This window comes from Anabrus simplex, chromosome 2, assembly GCF_040414725.1.
Source record: "Anabrus simplex isolate iqAnaSimp1 chromosome 2, ASM4041472v1, whole genome shotgun sequence".
In the NCBI taxonomy this organism is placed as follows: Eukaryota; Metazoa; Arthropoda; class Insecta; order Orthoptera; family Tettigoniidae; genus Anabrus; species Anabrus simplex.
In genome coordinates, this window is record NC_090266.1 from 677,176,984 (window position 1) to 677,193,464 (window position 16,481).

General features: G+C 38.5%; 1 protein-coding gene across 3 annotated transcripts in view; it reads right to left on the bottom strand.

Moving 5' to 3' along the window:
• Nucleotides 1-16,481, bottom strand: part of LOC136864358 (uncharacterized) — a 333,471-nt gene that overhangs the window by 137,973 nt on the left and 179,017 nt on the right. For all 3 annotated transcript variants that reach the window (XM_067141257.2, XM_067141256.2, XM_067141255.2), the window contains exon 9: nucleotides 6,265-6,497. In XM_067141257.2, the coding sequence (XP_066997358.2) occupies nucleotides 6,265-6,497 (233 nt within the window). The remainder of the gene's footprint in view (nucleotides 1-6,264; nucleotides 6,498-16,481) is intronic.

Below are 16,481 nucleotides of genomic sequence, written 5' to 3' on the forward strand. Positions count from 1 at the left end.
AGGCCGGAAACGAGTGCTTCACCACAGTGAATAGAAGTGTAATGTAAAGAAAAGGTGCTGAGAAGCAGGGGTGGAGTAAAAATAAAAAACAGACAGATTAGTTCTGGCAGAACCAGTTAAGCCTACACGCAAACCTTCTTTTAAAAGGAAATGTTAAAAAAACATTACATCTAAAGACAAGAAGTCTATTTTTAACAGTTTCTGGAGAGAGGGAAGTAATGACAATATTACGGGATTATATGTAGCCTCACATGCAATTGCCAAAAAACATGAGTAGAAGGATAGTACAAGAGATGCAGTTTAGGCATAATGTGACACTTCAATATTACTTTGAAGTTTGAAGTTGGGGGAAGAAGTAAGGGAAGTCATCAGAAAGCACACCAGAATGTTCCCCAAAAAACAGAGCCACTACAGCTGAGAGAAATCAGGTATTATAACCATCAGATTATATAAAAAATATATTCTTTGTACTTAGAGCACTGCAAGGAAAACCAGGTGGAACAAGAGTTAATAGCAAAGCAGTGGTTTTACCATGACATTTTAAATACTCCATTTAGCTTACGTTTCAAGGAACTCTCTTGATACCTCTGATAACTGCGATAAGTTTAAGGTGAAACTGACAAATAATAAAACAGATGAATAAAGAATTGTAATTAAATTGTACTATGATGCTCACTTGTCAGAGGCAGATACAAGACACAAAAACAAGACCTTTGATAAAAATCAGTCAAAAGAACCTGTATTAAAAAAAAATATCATGTTCGATCTTTAGAAATGTCTGCCTACACTACACCTTACTAATTCCAGTTTGTTTTGCCTAAGAAAGCTCTGGTCATATCATATGACAATCCTTGATGCTACAGAACAGAAAGACTACAGCTGCATGTGAGATGAAACAGCTGCAGTTGTGGACTTAAATGTGTCATCTTGTTTACTGAGGTGGGTTGTAGCTAATATGCCTGAAACTCAAACTGAGAAACTTATGATATGGACTGATCAAACTGAGAAACTTATGATATGGACTGATAAATGTAGAGGTCAAAACTAACTTCCCCAGGACTGTGTCATATTTTTGGATACTGAGGTGTGTTCCTTATCTCAAAGTGATCAACCACAAATTATTATCGAATGGTCACACTCAATATGGAGGTAGATTGTGTGTCTGCTGTTACTGAATGAGCCAAATGGAACTTGGGCTCAAATATAATCATTGCGACACACTGGGACTGGCAACAATTTGTTTGCCAGTGCTGCTTCAAGGAAATAATTGAAGTGTATAACATGCAAATATCAGACTTCAGAGATTTTAAATGTCTTTTCAAAAGACCATCAGCACCTTTGGTTAAATGAACCACCACAATTTTGTCATCAGAAAAGTTTCTGGAGAGCCTAATTCCAGGCCTACATTTTCAAGCACGGGCACAGAATTAAGGTTCCCTGTTCTATAAAACTTCATTTGATGATTAATTTTAGGAGAACGATGTACACCGGCGAACGAGGGGGGCAGCACGGCCTAAAGGACTATGAAACACCGCCAGACCCCACAGCTCCAGAAAAGCATAAAGATCTGCAAAACCTCCTCAGGTGAGTACCTCAATGCTTTCACTATTTCTACCAAAGCATCCCACAGGCAGTGTCGAGACGAGCTGCGAAAGAACCGAAAGATATTAATTATGTAACAAGTGAATTCTATATTTTGTATAATTTGTACTTTATTTGCTTTGTTGATTGGGTTATGAAGAGTTTCTTGAAGACTGGCATCGCAAATGTGTTGGAGTGAATTCAGGATGATGCAGCATGGGATGGTGACCGGAATGATGAAAACTAGAATAGCTCGGAGACTGAAGGCAGTGATAATGAATAGGGCAAGTATGCCACACGTCTTGTTTCAATAGCCTAATGCAAATTTTATGTTTTCTTTCTGGAATACAATCTTTTGCACACAAATCCCCACATATATCACGCACCGAAAATGTTCAAACTTATCTTTTGTCAAAAAATTTACAGAGTTATAAGCGAGCAAATACGGCATTCAAGTCTCTTCTTTTTGATGATATGCATCTTTGCTCATGTGCTGGAGTACCTCAGTGTTATGAATTCTATCAATCCATGATATTTTGAGGAGGCATCGATAATCCCCTGCCTCAAAGAATAAAAGTTTTGTGGCGGTGTTCTCTGTTAGGCTACACTTTCTTTTTTTCCCGAGCTATTATACTTTTACTTTGTTATGACAGTTACAACAGCCAAGTCCTTTAAGTTCATGAAGGGCCATTTTATTCTCTTTCACATGACAAAGGCTGTACTGAAAATTCTTTACCTTGCTCCTTTGTGTGTGTGCTAATGCTCCCTTTCTTACCAGGTAAGTCATAGTTCATCTCCTTTCTTAATTTATATCAAGCTAATAATGTAATATTATTTTGATGCACATCAATGTTCCACCTATCCACCAGAAGGCCTTGTTGAGATGGTACCGACTTCCTCTTATATAGGAGGTGCAAGCATTCACTGTGCAGTCTGTATTTCTGGCAAATTGCTTCTGTGGCCAAGTTGCTTCTTGTTTTCGAGTGCTGGGAGCCATGCGCTGTTTAAGAGCAGCCCTTCTTCCTTGCAACTGAAGTTGTTGGAGTCGTTCTCTACTTCAATTGCCCCTTGAGCCAAACTAAAGTGGAAATGGTAAACACTAGCTTAGGGTGACCAGATTTTGAAAAAAGAGGAGACACAGGCATGCCGCACAGATTGTCTATTGCAAAAGCTGATCCGGTAATTGGGCAATCATGCAATGTTTATGATACTTGATTTCAAAGCAAATATTCGCTAAAACATGATTTGATATATTGTGGGTTCGTATTTTATTTATGTCTGAACGCTTCTGATATTTTCTTGGCACTAGACCAGACTGCAGTGCTTGTGCGGGACATGTAGCATGTACTTCAGTTTTTATTTAGCGCTTGACCACCAGGGAGCAGGAAGAAGAGTTTAAAAATGCAGTTGATCGGGAAGATGGCGGGAAGCAGTAATGCCAAAATTAAGTGTTTATTTATTGCATTCATATTAATCCAGAAGCTTGACTGAATATCAGAATGTAATCAATGAAGTGTGTAAAATGGTTATTGAACATAAATTGTGAAGATACAACATCGTATGTACTACCATGAGGTTTTGAATGTTGATATGCACAATTATGCGGGCTAGGTTTCCCTACAGGCAATGCGCACAGGAGTGCTGGGTGCTGCCACCAGAAGGACTGTAAAAGCAGAACTCTTACTGTATGTACGAAATGTAATAAATAAAATTTTGATTGTTTTAAATCTTTCCACACCGTAAAACAGAACATTTGATCATATACATGTGTATATTCACATGTACATACTGAGCTGATTTTTTGGGGGTAAGCAGTGAATTAAATCCTGACATGCACAACAGTGTGGGTGCTTTTTTTCAGATGTGGGTTTTTATTTTTTTAACTATAAATATATGTATTTAACAGCATTTTGTCAGTTTTTGACGTACAAACAAAAATTCACACCTATAGTTTTCTTTCAGGTCTGAAAGGGTTAAAGAGTTATCAATTACAACTGATAATTGAAGACTCTTTCTCTAAGGCTGCATTATGAACACCTTATTAACAACTGTGTCTACTTCAATAGGTAAAAGGTCTGCACTTGCCCGCACAGCATTCTGTAAAATATGGGCAGCACAAACTATTCCAAAAATGTTCTCATTTATTCAGTCTTAATTTGGAAAACATGTAGTTGGTGACTTTTCTTCCAACCCCACTGAAGTTGGTGTTGAGATATCACCAAGAAAACAATACCTTTCCCAGTTAACTCGTATTTTTCCAAGATGCGAAGAATGTAGTTTGTTATTTCTGCTGTTCTCCCAGAAAGTAGTAGTAATAGTAATAATGTTATTTGCTCTACGTCCCACAGGAGTTCTTTTACATGCCAGTAAATCTACCGACACGAAGCCGACATATTTGAGCACCTTCAAATACCACCGGACTGAGCCAGGATTGAACCTGCCAAGTTGGGTTCAGAAGGCCAGTGCCTCAACCGTCTGAGCCACTCAGCCTGGCTCCCTAGAAAGCATCTGAAACTCAAGAAATTTGATTTGGATGCCTTTATTTTGTATGAAATACCTTACAAGTACTGGAACTAATTTAAGGTGGTTGTGGCTTGAAGTTTCAACCATAACTGATACACTTCTGGCATTTTGCAAAGTCACTGGTGATTTTGCTTAATGCAAAAGGAGCCAAGACTAACTACGATGGCCTCAAATAATTCTTCCACATGTAAACCTTTCAAATAAACTACGCACAAGAGTTGATGTGCAATCCATCGATCGGAACGAGTGATTATGTTTAACCATATGGAATGTTAACAAACCTCTTTCAGCAGCAAGATGTTTCCTTTCTTCATCCTCTTCCCCTTGCACTGTCATGAAGGAGGTTTATTTACAGCTTGAACTCCAAGTAGCCTCTGCTGCTTTATGCTGCATCTTTTGCACGTGTTGGGTTATGTCTAACTCAAAGCCATGCTCGACAGAAAACACACCTTTGTATATAGTACACAATACTTTGGCTTATCTTCCTTAAGAGAAGAAAAATCTTCCTTTACTACATCCGTGAAATTACACTTTCATTTTGGCATTCTCAACTACTGATAAAAAATTAAGGAACAACTCGTCATGATAAAGAACAGAAGAGTACTGAAGACTAAACATTATAAGACGTTAAATGTGGTGGAATCTCAACAAGGTTTTGTATACCAAGCACTATTACTTGCCATAAAACAGGTTTCCTTCACACGCAACAATGATAGTGCTATGTTAGAAATTTGTTTCGCGTACTTCAGCATGTATAATACAAACCAACCCTACAATAACTCTAGGAAAGAGAATTATAGTGTTGGTTGGTTGGTGAAGGTTAAACTGCTGGCTGAAAACCACTTTTGATACTTAAAAATGTTGCTTTACATCACACAGACACAGATAGGTCTTATGGCAACAATGGGATAGAGAAGGGCTAGGAGCGGGAAGGAAGCAGCCGTGGCCTTAATTAAGGTACAGCCCCAGCATTTGCCTGATGTGAAAATGGAAAAGCATGGAAATCCATCTTCAGGGCTGCTGACAGTGGGGTTTGGGGTTCAAACCCACTATCTCCCGAATGCAAGTTCACAGCTATACGCCCCTAACCACTCGATGCTTCCTATGAAGTGTCACTCCCTTGACGCCACCTCTTGGGCAACATTTTGAATCCTGAACTACAGAAAAACAAAATAAGTAATGTAACCACGTATGCAAAACTTCACATGCATGAAAATATCTCCAAAAAATGGGATATAACAGGATGAATGTGAGAAAAGACATTTTGCGTCCCGTCAGCGATTTGTCAGGACAACAGGGCCAACTACTGAAAGAAGGGACAATCCCATTAAAAACGGGAGGTCTGGTCATCCTATGGTACCATCAGTTTTCTCACATTTAATACTGTGGTACAGACAGGCGAGAGCAACTCAACTACTCCAGATTTCTTTGTTTGGTTCACACGACAGTGATGTTTGTGTTCTTTTATTGTGGCATTACACTTCGTAGTCACTATACTCACCTTCCCATATATCTGAGTTACAAGAAGGAAGCAGAGATTTTCTGTTGAAAATAAATAACATTTAATTTTGCCAAAATACAGTGAGGAGGATGATTCTTCTAATTTCCAATAATATTTTGCACAGTTAAAAGCATAAAGGAATGAAATATTTAGATGCTAAAATCCATGACAAAATGTATACTAAATATATAGGAGAAAAAAGAAAATCCCAGTTGGTTTTAAGTAATTCTTCTTACTACCGAACACATCATTATGAACCTATGAATGGTGTACAAGTGGCTTCCAATAACTATTTCTGTTACTCATTTACATAGTCACCAATTTTATATTTCACGATAAACACTGCTTTTTAACAACACTACTATTAAAACCAAATAATCCTTTAGTGTTACAATCAGTGAAAAGTTACAGATGTGTTTGTTATGAATTCTCAGAAAATATGTAGTATGTATCTTGTCTCTCTGGACAATATATGTTTTCCTGTACAACTATTTCTAAGCTTGAGACATTAAACTCTTATTAACAGTGCTTACGTACGGCCTTGTTCTAGCTATCCAAGTTTTTAATGCAATTAACACATAAATCTATAAATAAAGAGAGTTTGGAAGACTAATTAAAAAAAAATGAATGTCTTATACATAGGTAAGATGTTCCCTCACCTGAACCAGCAGTATTTGCAGCTACTTTAGTAAAGCTGTTTGTGGAGAAGAAAGAATTGTTGTCAGGTTCAAATAAAGTGGCAGCTCGATGACCTGTTGCCAACATTCTTCCTCCAGAAGGCACCGTTCTTCCCGACACACTTTCATTTGATATGTGACTGCTGGTACTTAAGTCGCTCTCACTTTCATTAGTTTCTGAATCAACTGTTCTACCAGAAATTTCAGTATGAGAGCTGTGAAGAAGAAATTAATTCCTCTTACTGCATCATAGATTTATTCAATTTTTGTACAATTGTATGATTGTAATTAGAGGTTTTGAACATATATAGTAAATGTGTTGAGAATGAACAAGCTGTAGTTAGTTTGAAGATTGAAATGCAGTCACATGGTAATCTAAGCACCATCCAACAAGAGCTGAAAGACAGTACAGTTCATATACACCAAAACCATAGGATAAAGATTTTATCGGTAAAATGTATATTATAGTAATTTAGTGCTATAGCCACTACAGACAAAGGAAAACACCTATGCTGTTGAATTCCTCAAGTATATTAACCCTCTCAGAGTCGGAAGCACATTTGGTTGGCCATTCATTATCAGCAAGAAGAGGCCAGGGCTCCGCCTCAGCTCTACTACTGTAAAGTGTCAAGCCAGTTTTAGTGGAAATAAAGTTATTTTAAAATTCGCATACGTCTATCGATATATGGCAGCAAGAAATTTTCTACATGTCGACAACATCAAATAAACAACTGATTCAGAGTGACAAAGAATTAAAAAAAGTTTTGTCGATATTATAGTTGTTTATAATATTTATTTTTATGAAAAACCCCCCAACCATTATTGCATTTTCTGTCTCAATATCTATTTTGAAAAATTATTTACAATATAGCAAAATATATGCAATGATGGAGAATGTATTTCTAAACACAATTCTATAAATACTATGAACGAGAAAGTTAGAAACAATGAAAAATATTTTTTTGTGGACTGCATAGAATAAACAATTTATTCTGAGTTATAAAAAATTAAATAATATTCATTTTAAATTAAAACTCTGAATAGTTGATATTATAGTAGTTGTTGATTGCTTTTATTTCAGGAAAAACGTTTTCATATTTCAGTTTCAATAACTATTGAAAAAAGCATTAGCAATACAACAGAATATACTTAATGATAATTTATTTCTAAACAGAATTCCATAAGATAATTACTCCGAACGAGAACATTAAAAATTCAAAAATATAACACTATTGAAAATGAAAAATAAGTTACCAAATATTTTGTTATTAAAGGTCAACATAATCAATACTTGTTTTACTAGTGATGAGTTACAATTGTTCAGTACATATTTTGGCTTGTTTCAAGCATCAACAGCTGACAAATAATAATCCCTTTTATAAACTAGAAGACATACAATAAAAATATACATTAAAACATTTGAACCTTAAAATAAATGTCTCTTGAAAAAATGGAATGCCATGTTAAAACGAATGCACATTAAATGGTCAAATATTTTAATATGCAATAGTTTTAACACATCATTTCACTTTTTTCAAGGGATTCATTTTAAGGATCGTCCTGAAGGTTCAAATGTTGTAATGTACATACTTTAAATGAATGTCTTTTAGTTTATAACAGAGTGATTCTTTACCATTAATTATTTGTCAGCTGATGATGGCTTGAAACAAGCCAAAACATGTACTGGCTAATTGTAACTCATGACCAGTAAGTATTGATTAGGCTGACATTAAATAACAAAATATTTAAAAAATGATAACTGTTAATATGGATCACAACAAAATTTGTAACAAAAAATGATAATTTTACTCACTTATAGTTGTTGAGCTGAAGACTTATCACCAGATATATTATGTTCTTTTATACTGTTCAAAATTTGGACCACTTTTGAAGCACTTAGAGGGATGGACGTATATTTACACTAACAATTATTATTACTATCATCATCATCATCATCATCATCATCATCATCATTGTTGACCATCTCCAGCTGCCTGGGTGTGGTGTATGAGCCCCCTCCATCTTTGTCCATGAACCACTGTTCTCTCGTAAACTCCCAATCTTGTCTTCTCTCCTCATTACTTATGTAACTAATTTCGCTATCCAATAACAAATCACCCGCACTGTTCTAGATACTCAATTTATAGTCATTAACACCCGTTGAAAATATATCACAAGAAATACTCGCCATTTTTGCTTTCAAAAATCCACTCACTGCCAAGGAGCAATTTCTTACAGACCAGTTAGTGGTATATCTAAACAAAGAAATAACTCTTGTGCATGTTTACAGATATATCTAGTACCTAAAACAGATTAAGCAGAGAGGAATAAAAATTTTGATAAGCAATAGGAAAATAAAATAATTTCAAAAGTTACATTATAATTTTCCCTAATCCACCATGAAAAAAATAATCTATCTCCATTTTGCACTGACTTTCAACCATTCCTCATCTATTATCATGATCCTGTCCCTCCTGCCAGTTAGATATTTTCCTTCATTTCATTACTACAGTGAAAGAGTCATTAAAATATTCCTCTCAACTGGTTTTTGTTGCTGCTGTCGTTATCAAATTCGTCCACCCCCCCCCCCCCACCCCCCTCACAAAACTTGTGTGAACAACTTCACTTTTCCTGAATTTTAAAGTTCCACACAATTTCTTCCTACTGTTTGGCTTTAATGGCAGATTGTGCCAAAAGCCTTCAGTCTAATATCTTGGAACTTGGAAAACAGGTGGATTGTAGTACGAAAATTAGCCTTTCAAAAACTTTTTTTTTTTTTTTTTGCTAATTGCTTTACAATACCAATGGAGTTGGTCCATTATTGGACATTATACATTTTCCAGCTAATTCATTCCTGGTTGCCAGAGTTTTGCCCCAGTGTGCTAAATTGGGCTCATCAGTTGGTAAATACCACACCTACCATGGCTAGTGTATACCGTGGAAGCCACTGCGTAGGCTACTTGGAGCCACTGGCAGTGCCAATGCACTATGAGAGACTGTCTCATTTTCAGAAATTGATGCCTGCCTGGTCATCAGATGATATAGATGTTGATTCCCATAGGGAACCTGAAGTAGTCTACGCAGTGGCCTCCATGATATGCACTAGCCATGCGTCTTGGTAGGTGTGCTATTTACCAACTGATGAGCCTAATTTAGCACACCGGGGTGAAACTCTGGCAACCAGGAATGAGTTAGATGGAAAATTTATGATGTCCAATAACGGAACAACCACACTGGTATTATAAATTTACTCAATCAGGACAAATATTTCAGGTTCCTTATGGGAATCAACATCTATTTCATAGCTGCTTTACGTCGCACCAACACAGATAGGTCTTATGGCGACGTTGGGATAGGAAAGGGCTAGGAGTGGGAAGGAAGTGTCCATGGCCTTAATTAAGGTACAGCCTGGTTTCCCATTTTCACACCAGGCCACGGAAAACCGTCTTCAGGGCTGCCAACAGTGGGGTTCGAACCCACTATCTCCCAGATGCAAGCTCACAGCTGCGCACCCCTAACTGCGGCCAGCTGGCCTGGTCTTTCAAAGACTAAACTGATAATTTCAAGTATTTAGGTTGCGTGTTCTCCCAAGATGGCAGTATAGTGAGATTAAATCATGGTGCAGTAAAGCTAATGCAGTGAGCTCACAGCTGCGATTAACAGTATTCTGTAAGAAGGAAGTCAGCTTCCGGATGAAACTATCTTTACATCTGTCTCTTTTCAGACCAACTTTACAGGAGTGAAGGCTGGGTGGACTCAGGATATCTTATTCATAAATTAGAAGTAACAGACATGAAAGTAGTGAGAATGATTGCTGGTAAAAACAGGTGGCAACAATGGCAGGAGGGCACTCGGAATGAGGAGATAAAGGCTAAGTTAGGAATGAACTCAATGGGAGAAGCTCTAAGCATAAACTGGCTTCGGTGGTAGGGTCATATGAGGCGAATTGAGGAGGATAGGTTACCTAAGAGAATAATGGGCTCTGTTATGGAGGGTAAGAGAAGTAGATGATGAAGACTATGTTTAGACTCAGTTTCTAATGATTCAAAGATAAGAGGTATAGAACTAAACGAGGCCACAGCACTAGTTGCAAATACAGTAATGTGGCAATGTTTAGTAAATTCACAGAGACTTGGAGACTGAACGCTGAAAGGCCTGACAGTCTATAATGATGTATGATGTTTAGATTTATATATTCAATTTTGCTTTAGCATGCCACCTCTAAGTCCCTTCAGTACCATTAATATCACACAGTCCCTCCCATTCCATTGTTATTTCTTTCACTTTATCATTCCACCAGGGGATGTTTTTCTGCATCTTTCCTGATGTTCTGTTACATACTCTTTAACAATGCTGACAAATCCACTCAAAACTCTCATTCCTCTTCAACATCCTAATTTCAATCTAATTTAATTTCTCCAGTAAGTACTTAATTTTACAACTTCTAAATTCTCTGATAACTGTGCAATCTTTCTACATTACTAATGCTATCACTGATATTGATAACCACACCCACCACCCCCACTCAAGCAGCAGTTTTTACGATTTGCCTTTTCCATAAACATGCAAACTATCAAGGTTCTTCTATATTCTTCTCCATACTTGGTATTCTTCAGAATATATATATTTTTTATACATATTTGTTTTATGTCGCACTGACACAGACAGGTTTTATGGAGGCGATGGGATAAGAGAGGGCTAGGACTGGGAAGGAAGTACCGTGGCCTTAAGTTGCCTGGTGTGAAAATGGGAAGCCACAGAAAACCATCTTAAGGACTGCCAACAGTGGAGTACAAAACCACCATCCCTTAAATGCAAGCCGAAAGCTATGTCACTCATACTGCATAGCCAACTCATTCGGTAAAATATTTGTCTTCCCGAATCATATGGTCCCAACAATTAGCTGATTTCTTGGTCAAAAATCAATTAGCACAGAACCTTTTAAAATTATATTGTACTGTCTACAACGTCCCTGTTACTGTGAACACATTCCATTTTTCTCGGGAATTATTCTAGGTCATCTTTATTTCCATTATGATTCTATTATATGAATACTTTACCTCTCTCACGTATTCCCGTACATCCTTCAAGACCATACCATCTTGACTCTAGTACCTTGCTGTACAAGTAGCCAGTAATTGTCCTCCAGTGTCATACTTCCCCTGTCCACCTGTGTGGTCTCACATAGGATGACTTTGTCTTTCTCCCTCATGAATTCGATCAGTTCTCCTATCATGGAGACAACTCTTTCAATTGTCTCTTAGCTGGAGAACAGAAGCTGCCTGATGGCTTTCGGAGTCATTTCCTCCACAGTTCTGCCTGAAACCATTGGTTCCTCTATGGAGTGAAGGTATTTACTGCTGACGACACTTGGCAGACAGTTAATGATTGTAAAACGAGCAAGAAAAGTAAGCTTGTAGTTTTACGTGACTGCTGATATTGTGATCACAGTTACTACTAGTACAATATATGCTATTACTATGGCAAATACCTGGCAAGTCATCCATGTCCCTGTTCACACACATTTCAAAGAACTACAAGAGCAGATTTCACTAACATGGTGCCACAGTTTGCATCTATTTTAGACCCAGGATTCATTACTCTGTAATGGGACCTATTAAGAAATGAAAAACACTGAAAGAAAAAAAGAAATAATATTAGCAACCGTAAGTGAGAAAGTTACTGAATCACAGCAGTGCATCACACAGTGGAATGAACTAGGCACTCGCACAGACTTAAGTGTCAAAATTTCAACTCTTACGATACATGCTGAAATATCCTCATATTTTCAGCAGCTATGAAAAAAAAAAACCCCCACTGCTGGTACTCGTACTTCTACAAATATTACATTTTATGTGCAGGGCAGGGTAATTATGTATATACACAACCTGTGACAAAGTTCGGTGAATAGTCCTGTACTATCAACATAAATAAACAATGCACGGCAGTGACCTTACTGTCCTTCGCAATAGTCCCCTCCCATAACTATGCACTGCTGAGATCGGCGATACATGTCCTGGAAACTTTGCAAGAAGGCTTCCTTTGGGATGGTGTTCAAAAGCCTCATCACGTTTCGTTGGATGTCAGGAATACCGTCAAATCTCTTTCCTTTCAAAGCTAGTTTGATGCATGACTTTTCGGCTCTTGACCTTTTTCTGATGAGGGGATCCGGGAAAACGCCATTCCACGCTTTGCCGTTTCATGTCAGGGTCGTACCTGAGACACCCGGTTTCATCCTCAGTGACAATACTGTTCAAGAAATCTGGTGCCATTTCGACAAAATCCTGTGAAGTCTCTACAAGTACCTGCTTCTGATCGTCAGTCAAGTGATGTGGCACAAGACGAGAACATGTTTTCTTCTTTCCTAACTTCTGGGTAACGATTTGTCGCACGTATTTACAGTTAATCTGCATTTCATCTGCTATCATATGCATAGTTAATCGTCGATTGTTCGCGATTAATGTCCTCACCTTCTCAACGTTTTTGTCACTGATGGCGGCCACCGGTCTTCCGTAACGGGGGTGTCAGAACCACTTTACCGGCCTCTTTCAAAACAGGTGAACCACTCGTACACACACTTCAAGGACAGTGCTTGATCTCCATAAACACGTACCAGCATCACATGCGTTTCTTTTGGTGTCTTGCCAAGCTTAAAACAAAACAGTACATTGATCTTTTGGTCATTCATGTTCCTGTTCGCAGTTCAGAACCAACGCACTAAACACGCACTGTGTCAAACAGGTCTTACAAGGCACATACACAATACTCAACTGAACAATGTTGGAAGCAGGTGGTCAAAACCTGCTGCTATGCAGGTGCAGCGTTGTGTCGCCAGTGTTGCCGGATCGACCGTTCCGACTTCATTCACCGAACTTTGTCACAGGTTGTATATATATAAAGGTATTCCCACGAGACTAACAGTGAATGGAGTTTCGCCAAAGAGACCCCTAGAGAGATTAAAACCAATAACTAGTTTAGCCTTATAAACAGGCTGTATGAAAAATGATAGAGCAAGCCAAGCTCAAGAGAATGCCACATTTGACAAGATGCTGACAAGTTTGAGAAAAAATTATGAACACGGCAACATCGCACAATTCCTACATGTGGCCATGTTATCAGCAGACCCGAGAAAGTGAAACTTGTGCATGTAATGTGCAAGTCATCTGCCGGCTTCCCCTGCAATACAAAATGGACAAGCGAGGCAAGTGGAACCACTGCTTGACTACAGGCACTGCCAACACCTCACTTTCAGAATAATTTTAATGGGGTATATCGTTGAAACTATACCAAATAGGACGCTGAAACCAAGTGTGCTACGTTTCCTGTATAAATCACAACAGGTAATGAAATTCATTACTTTTTGCATTTCCAGCCAGAATTGCAAGCAGATGAGATTATCCACTGCAGAATAGATAAATCCACAGAAAAATCAAATGCTGTATTAAATTATTTGGTGGAAGAAGGACTGTCACGGCTGAGCGTTACATACAACAAGACATGTCTGCTACAATGGTAGTAGCACCATCAACATCTTCAGTTACCTGGAAAGAGCAAGACCATTCTCAACAAAAACTCTACAGAACGTTATAATTAGGAAACACCACCTAACACAGCTTCTTCTTATCATGGACAAAGAATTATCCCAGCATACCATCCATTAGATAAGGACAAACTACAAACCCAGACACAAGAATTGTCAGGAGTACTGAAAGAGGTTGATAGAGGAAATATAAACACTGCAGCAGAGAAGAGAGAGACCTTGATAAAAGCAGACACTTTAGCGAGGAGTGCATATCATAGGAAAGGAAAGCCTTGGTTCAATTCTATATGTTACTCAGCTAGAAAAGAAAGCAATAATAATAATAATAATAATAATAATAATAATAATAATAATAATAATAATGTTATTGATTTTACGTCTCACTAACTACTTTGGACGGTTTTCGGAGATGCCAAGGTGCCAGAGTTTTGTCCCGCATGAGTTCTTTTACATGCCAGTAAATCTACCGACATGAGGTCTGAGCCAGGATCGAACCTGCCAAGTTGGGGTCAGGAGGCCAGCAGAAAGCAATACAAAGTAGTCAAAAAGGGGTCTGAATTGATATAGTACAAGGAAAAACAGAAGAAAATGATAGATGGGGGAGGAGACTTTTACAAGTTATGAATCTCATTTTTGCGTCCGTGGTGAATGTCTAGTATATTATAAATAAAAAAGTATGTTAAAGATCCACCTTTTCACCAAAAATAATCCTTTGATAATTTTATTTCTATATTCTCATGAATATTGTGGGACGTTTCATCCTACATGGACATCATCAGCCGCATTCCCTTTGTACAAATTAAAATTCACTACATACTTAAACACATAATTAAAAAATGTTATCCTTGTCAAGGTACATGGATAAAAGTAATGAGTACTGTAATTTTTCTTCAGGTGTGTAGCACCTCTTGTTTTTTGAGTAACATGTTGAAAGAGGTTAAAAATTCAGTGCACCACTGTAATATCCAAAATCTGGAAGAAGGAGAAAACAATATGAAAATACGTAATATGTGAAAATGGTCAAATTGTCGTGTGTGTTTGGTTCTTAAGTGTACTCACCCCAAGCTTCCTTCCCACAGCTGTTTCAGCTACCTGTTGTACCAACAGTTGTTCTCCGCCTGGTATTATAGCTGTGCGCGGTCGCAGGACCTGTTTACCCAGTAGGGGGAGGAGGTGAAAGAGAGGGGATAGAAGGGGGTGGAGGAGAAGCATTCCGTCTTCTAAGGTGGGGGAAATTTCTTTTTTCTTAGGTAAGTTTCCTTATCGATGCTTAACAGTGCTAAATAGGGAAGGGGATTCTCATAGAGGGGATTCTTATCGTCTAAACCATTATTTAGATTATACTTACAACAGACAATTTGTTTATTTTTCTAGATAAATTTTATGGTAATAAGTATAATCTAAATGATATTTTAGACAATAAGAATCCCCTCTATGAGAAAACCCCTTCCCTATCAGCACTGTCAGGCATCTATAAGGAAACTTATCTAAGAAAAAAAGAAACTTCCCCTCCTTGACAGACTGACACTTCTCCTCCGCCCCTTCTATCCCCTCTATTTCCCCTCCCCCCCTTGTGCGCAAACAGGTCCCGCGACCATGCACATATACCATCAGACGGAGAACAACTGTCAGTACAGCACGTAGCAGTAAGAGAGTCATCTGAGGGAAGGAAGCAGGGTGTGAGTACGCTTAAGAACCAACCACACACTACAATTTGACCATTTTCACATTACGTATTTTCATATTTTTTCTCCTTCCTCCAGATTTTGGACATAACAGTAGTGCACATAACTTTTAACTTCTTTCAAGAAAGATATGGTCTATTTTGTCTAACGACAACATCAGAAATCCCCTTTGCTTCAAAGCAAGTAGGCCATTTATACACTGCCAGGCAAAAAAAAAAAAAAGTACACCTGGAAAGACATCGATTTGGATCTGATGACTGCAAATGCCACCTGGAAGATAGTAGATGTACTGATAATGGTTTCAACGTCGTCTGCCAACAGATAGCGCAGTTACATAGCTGCCAGGGCGCCATCTGCGTGTACCCTTTAACAGGGAATGTTTACAGCCATAAAGCTCAGTGTGATGTAAACATGTGAAGCAAACAGGCGTCATGTCACTGACACGCACTCGTGCTTCCTATAGCCAGCTGAACGAGTTTGACAGGGGTCAAATTGTGGCCTTCCGAGTGGCAGGATGGTCCTTTCGGAGAGTTGTCACACAAGTTGGACATGTTGTGTCAGTTGAGCAACAATACTGGTTGCAATGGTCATACGAACATTCTCACACCCGTAGACGAGGTTTTGGACGTCCGGGCAGCACAGACGTCCACCAAGATCGTCGTATTGTAAGGGCAGCAGTGGCAGATTGTACAGCTACCACAGCACAGATAAGAGGGTTTGTGAGCCCAGGAGTGTCAACACGAACTGTTGCGAACCGGTTACTAGCACTGGAACTACGGGCACGCACACCTCTAGCCCGTCTTCCACTCGTGCCACGGCATCGACGTGCACGGCTTGACTGGTGGTGACAGAGGATCACTTGGAAGATGGAATGGCGGGAAGTGGTCTTTAGAGATGAAAGCAATTTCTGAGTGCACACAAGTGATGGTCATTTGCACGTACAATGTAGACCTGGCGAGCGCTGTCTCGTAGAG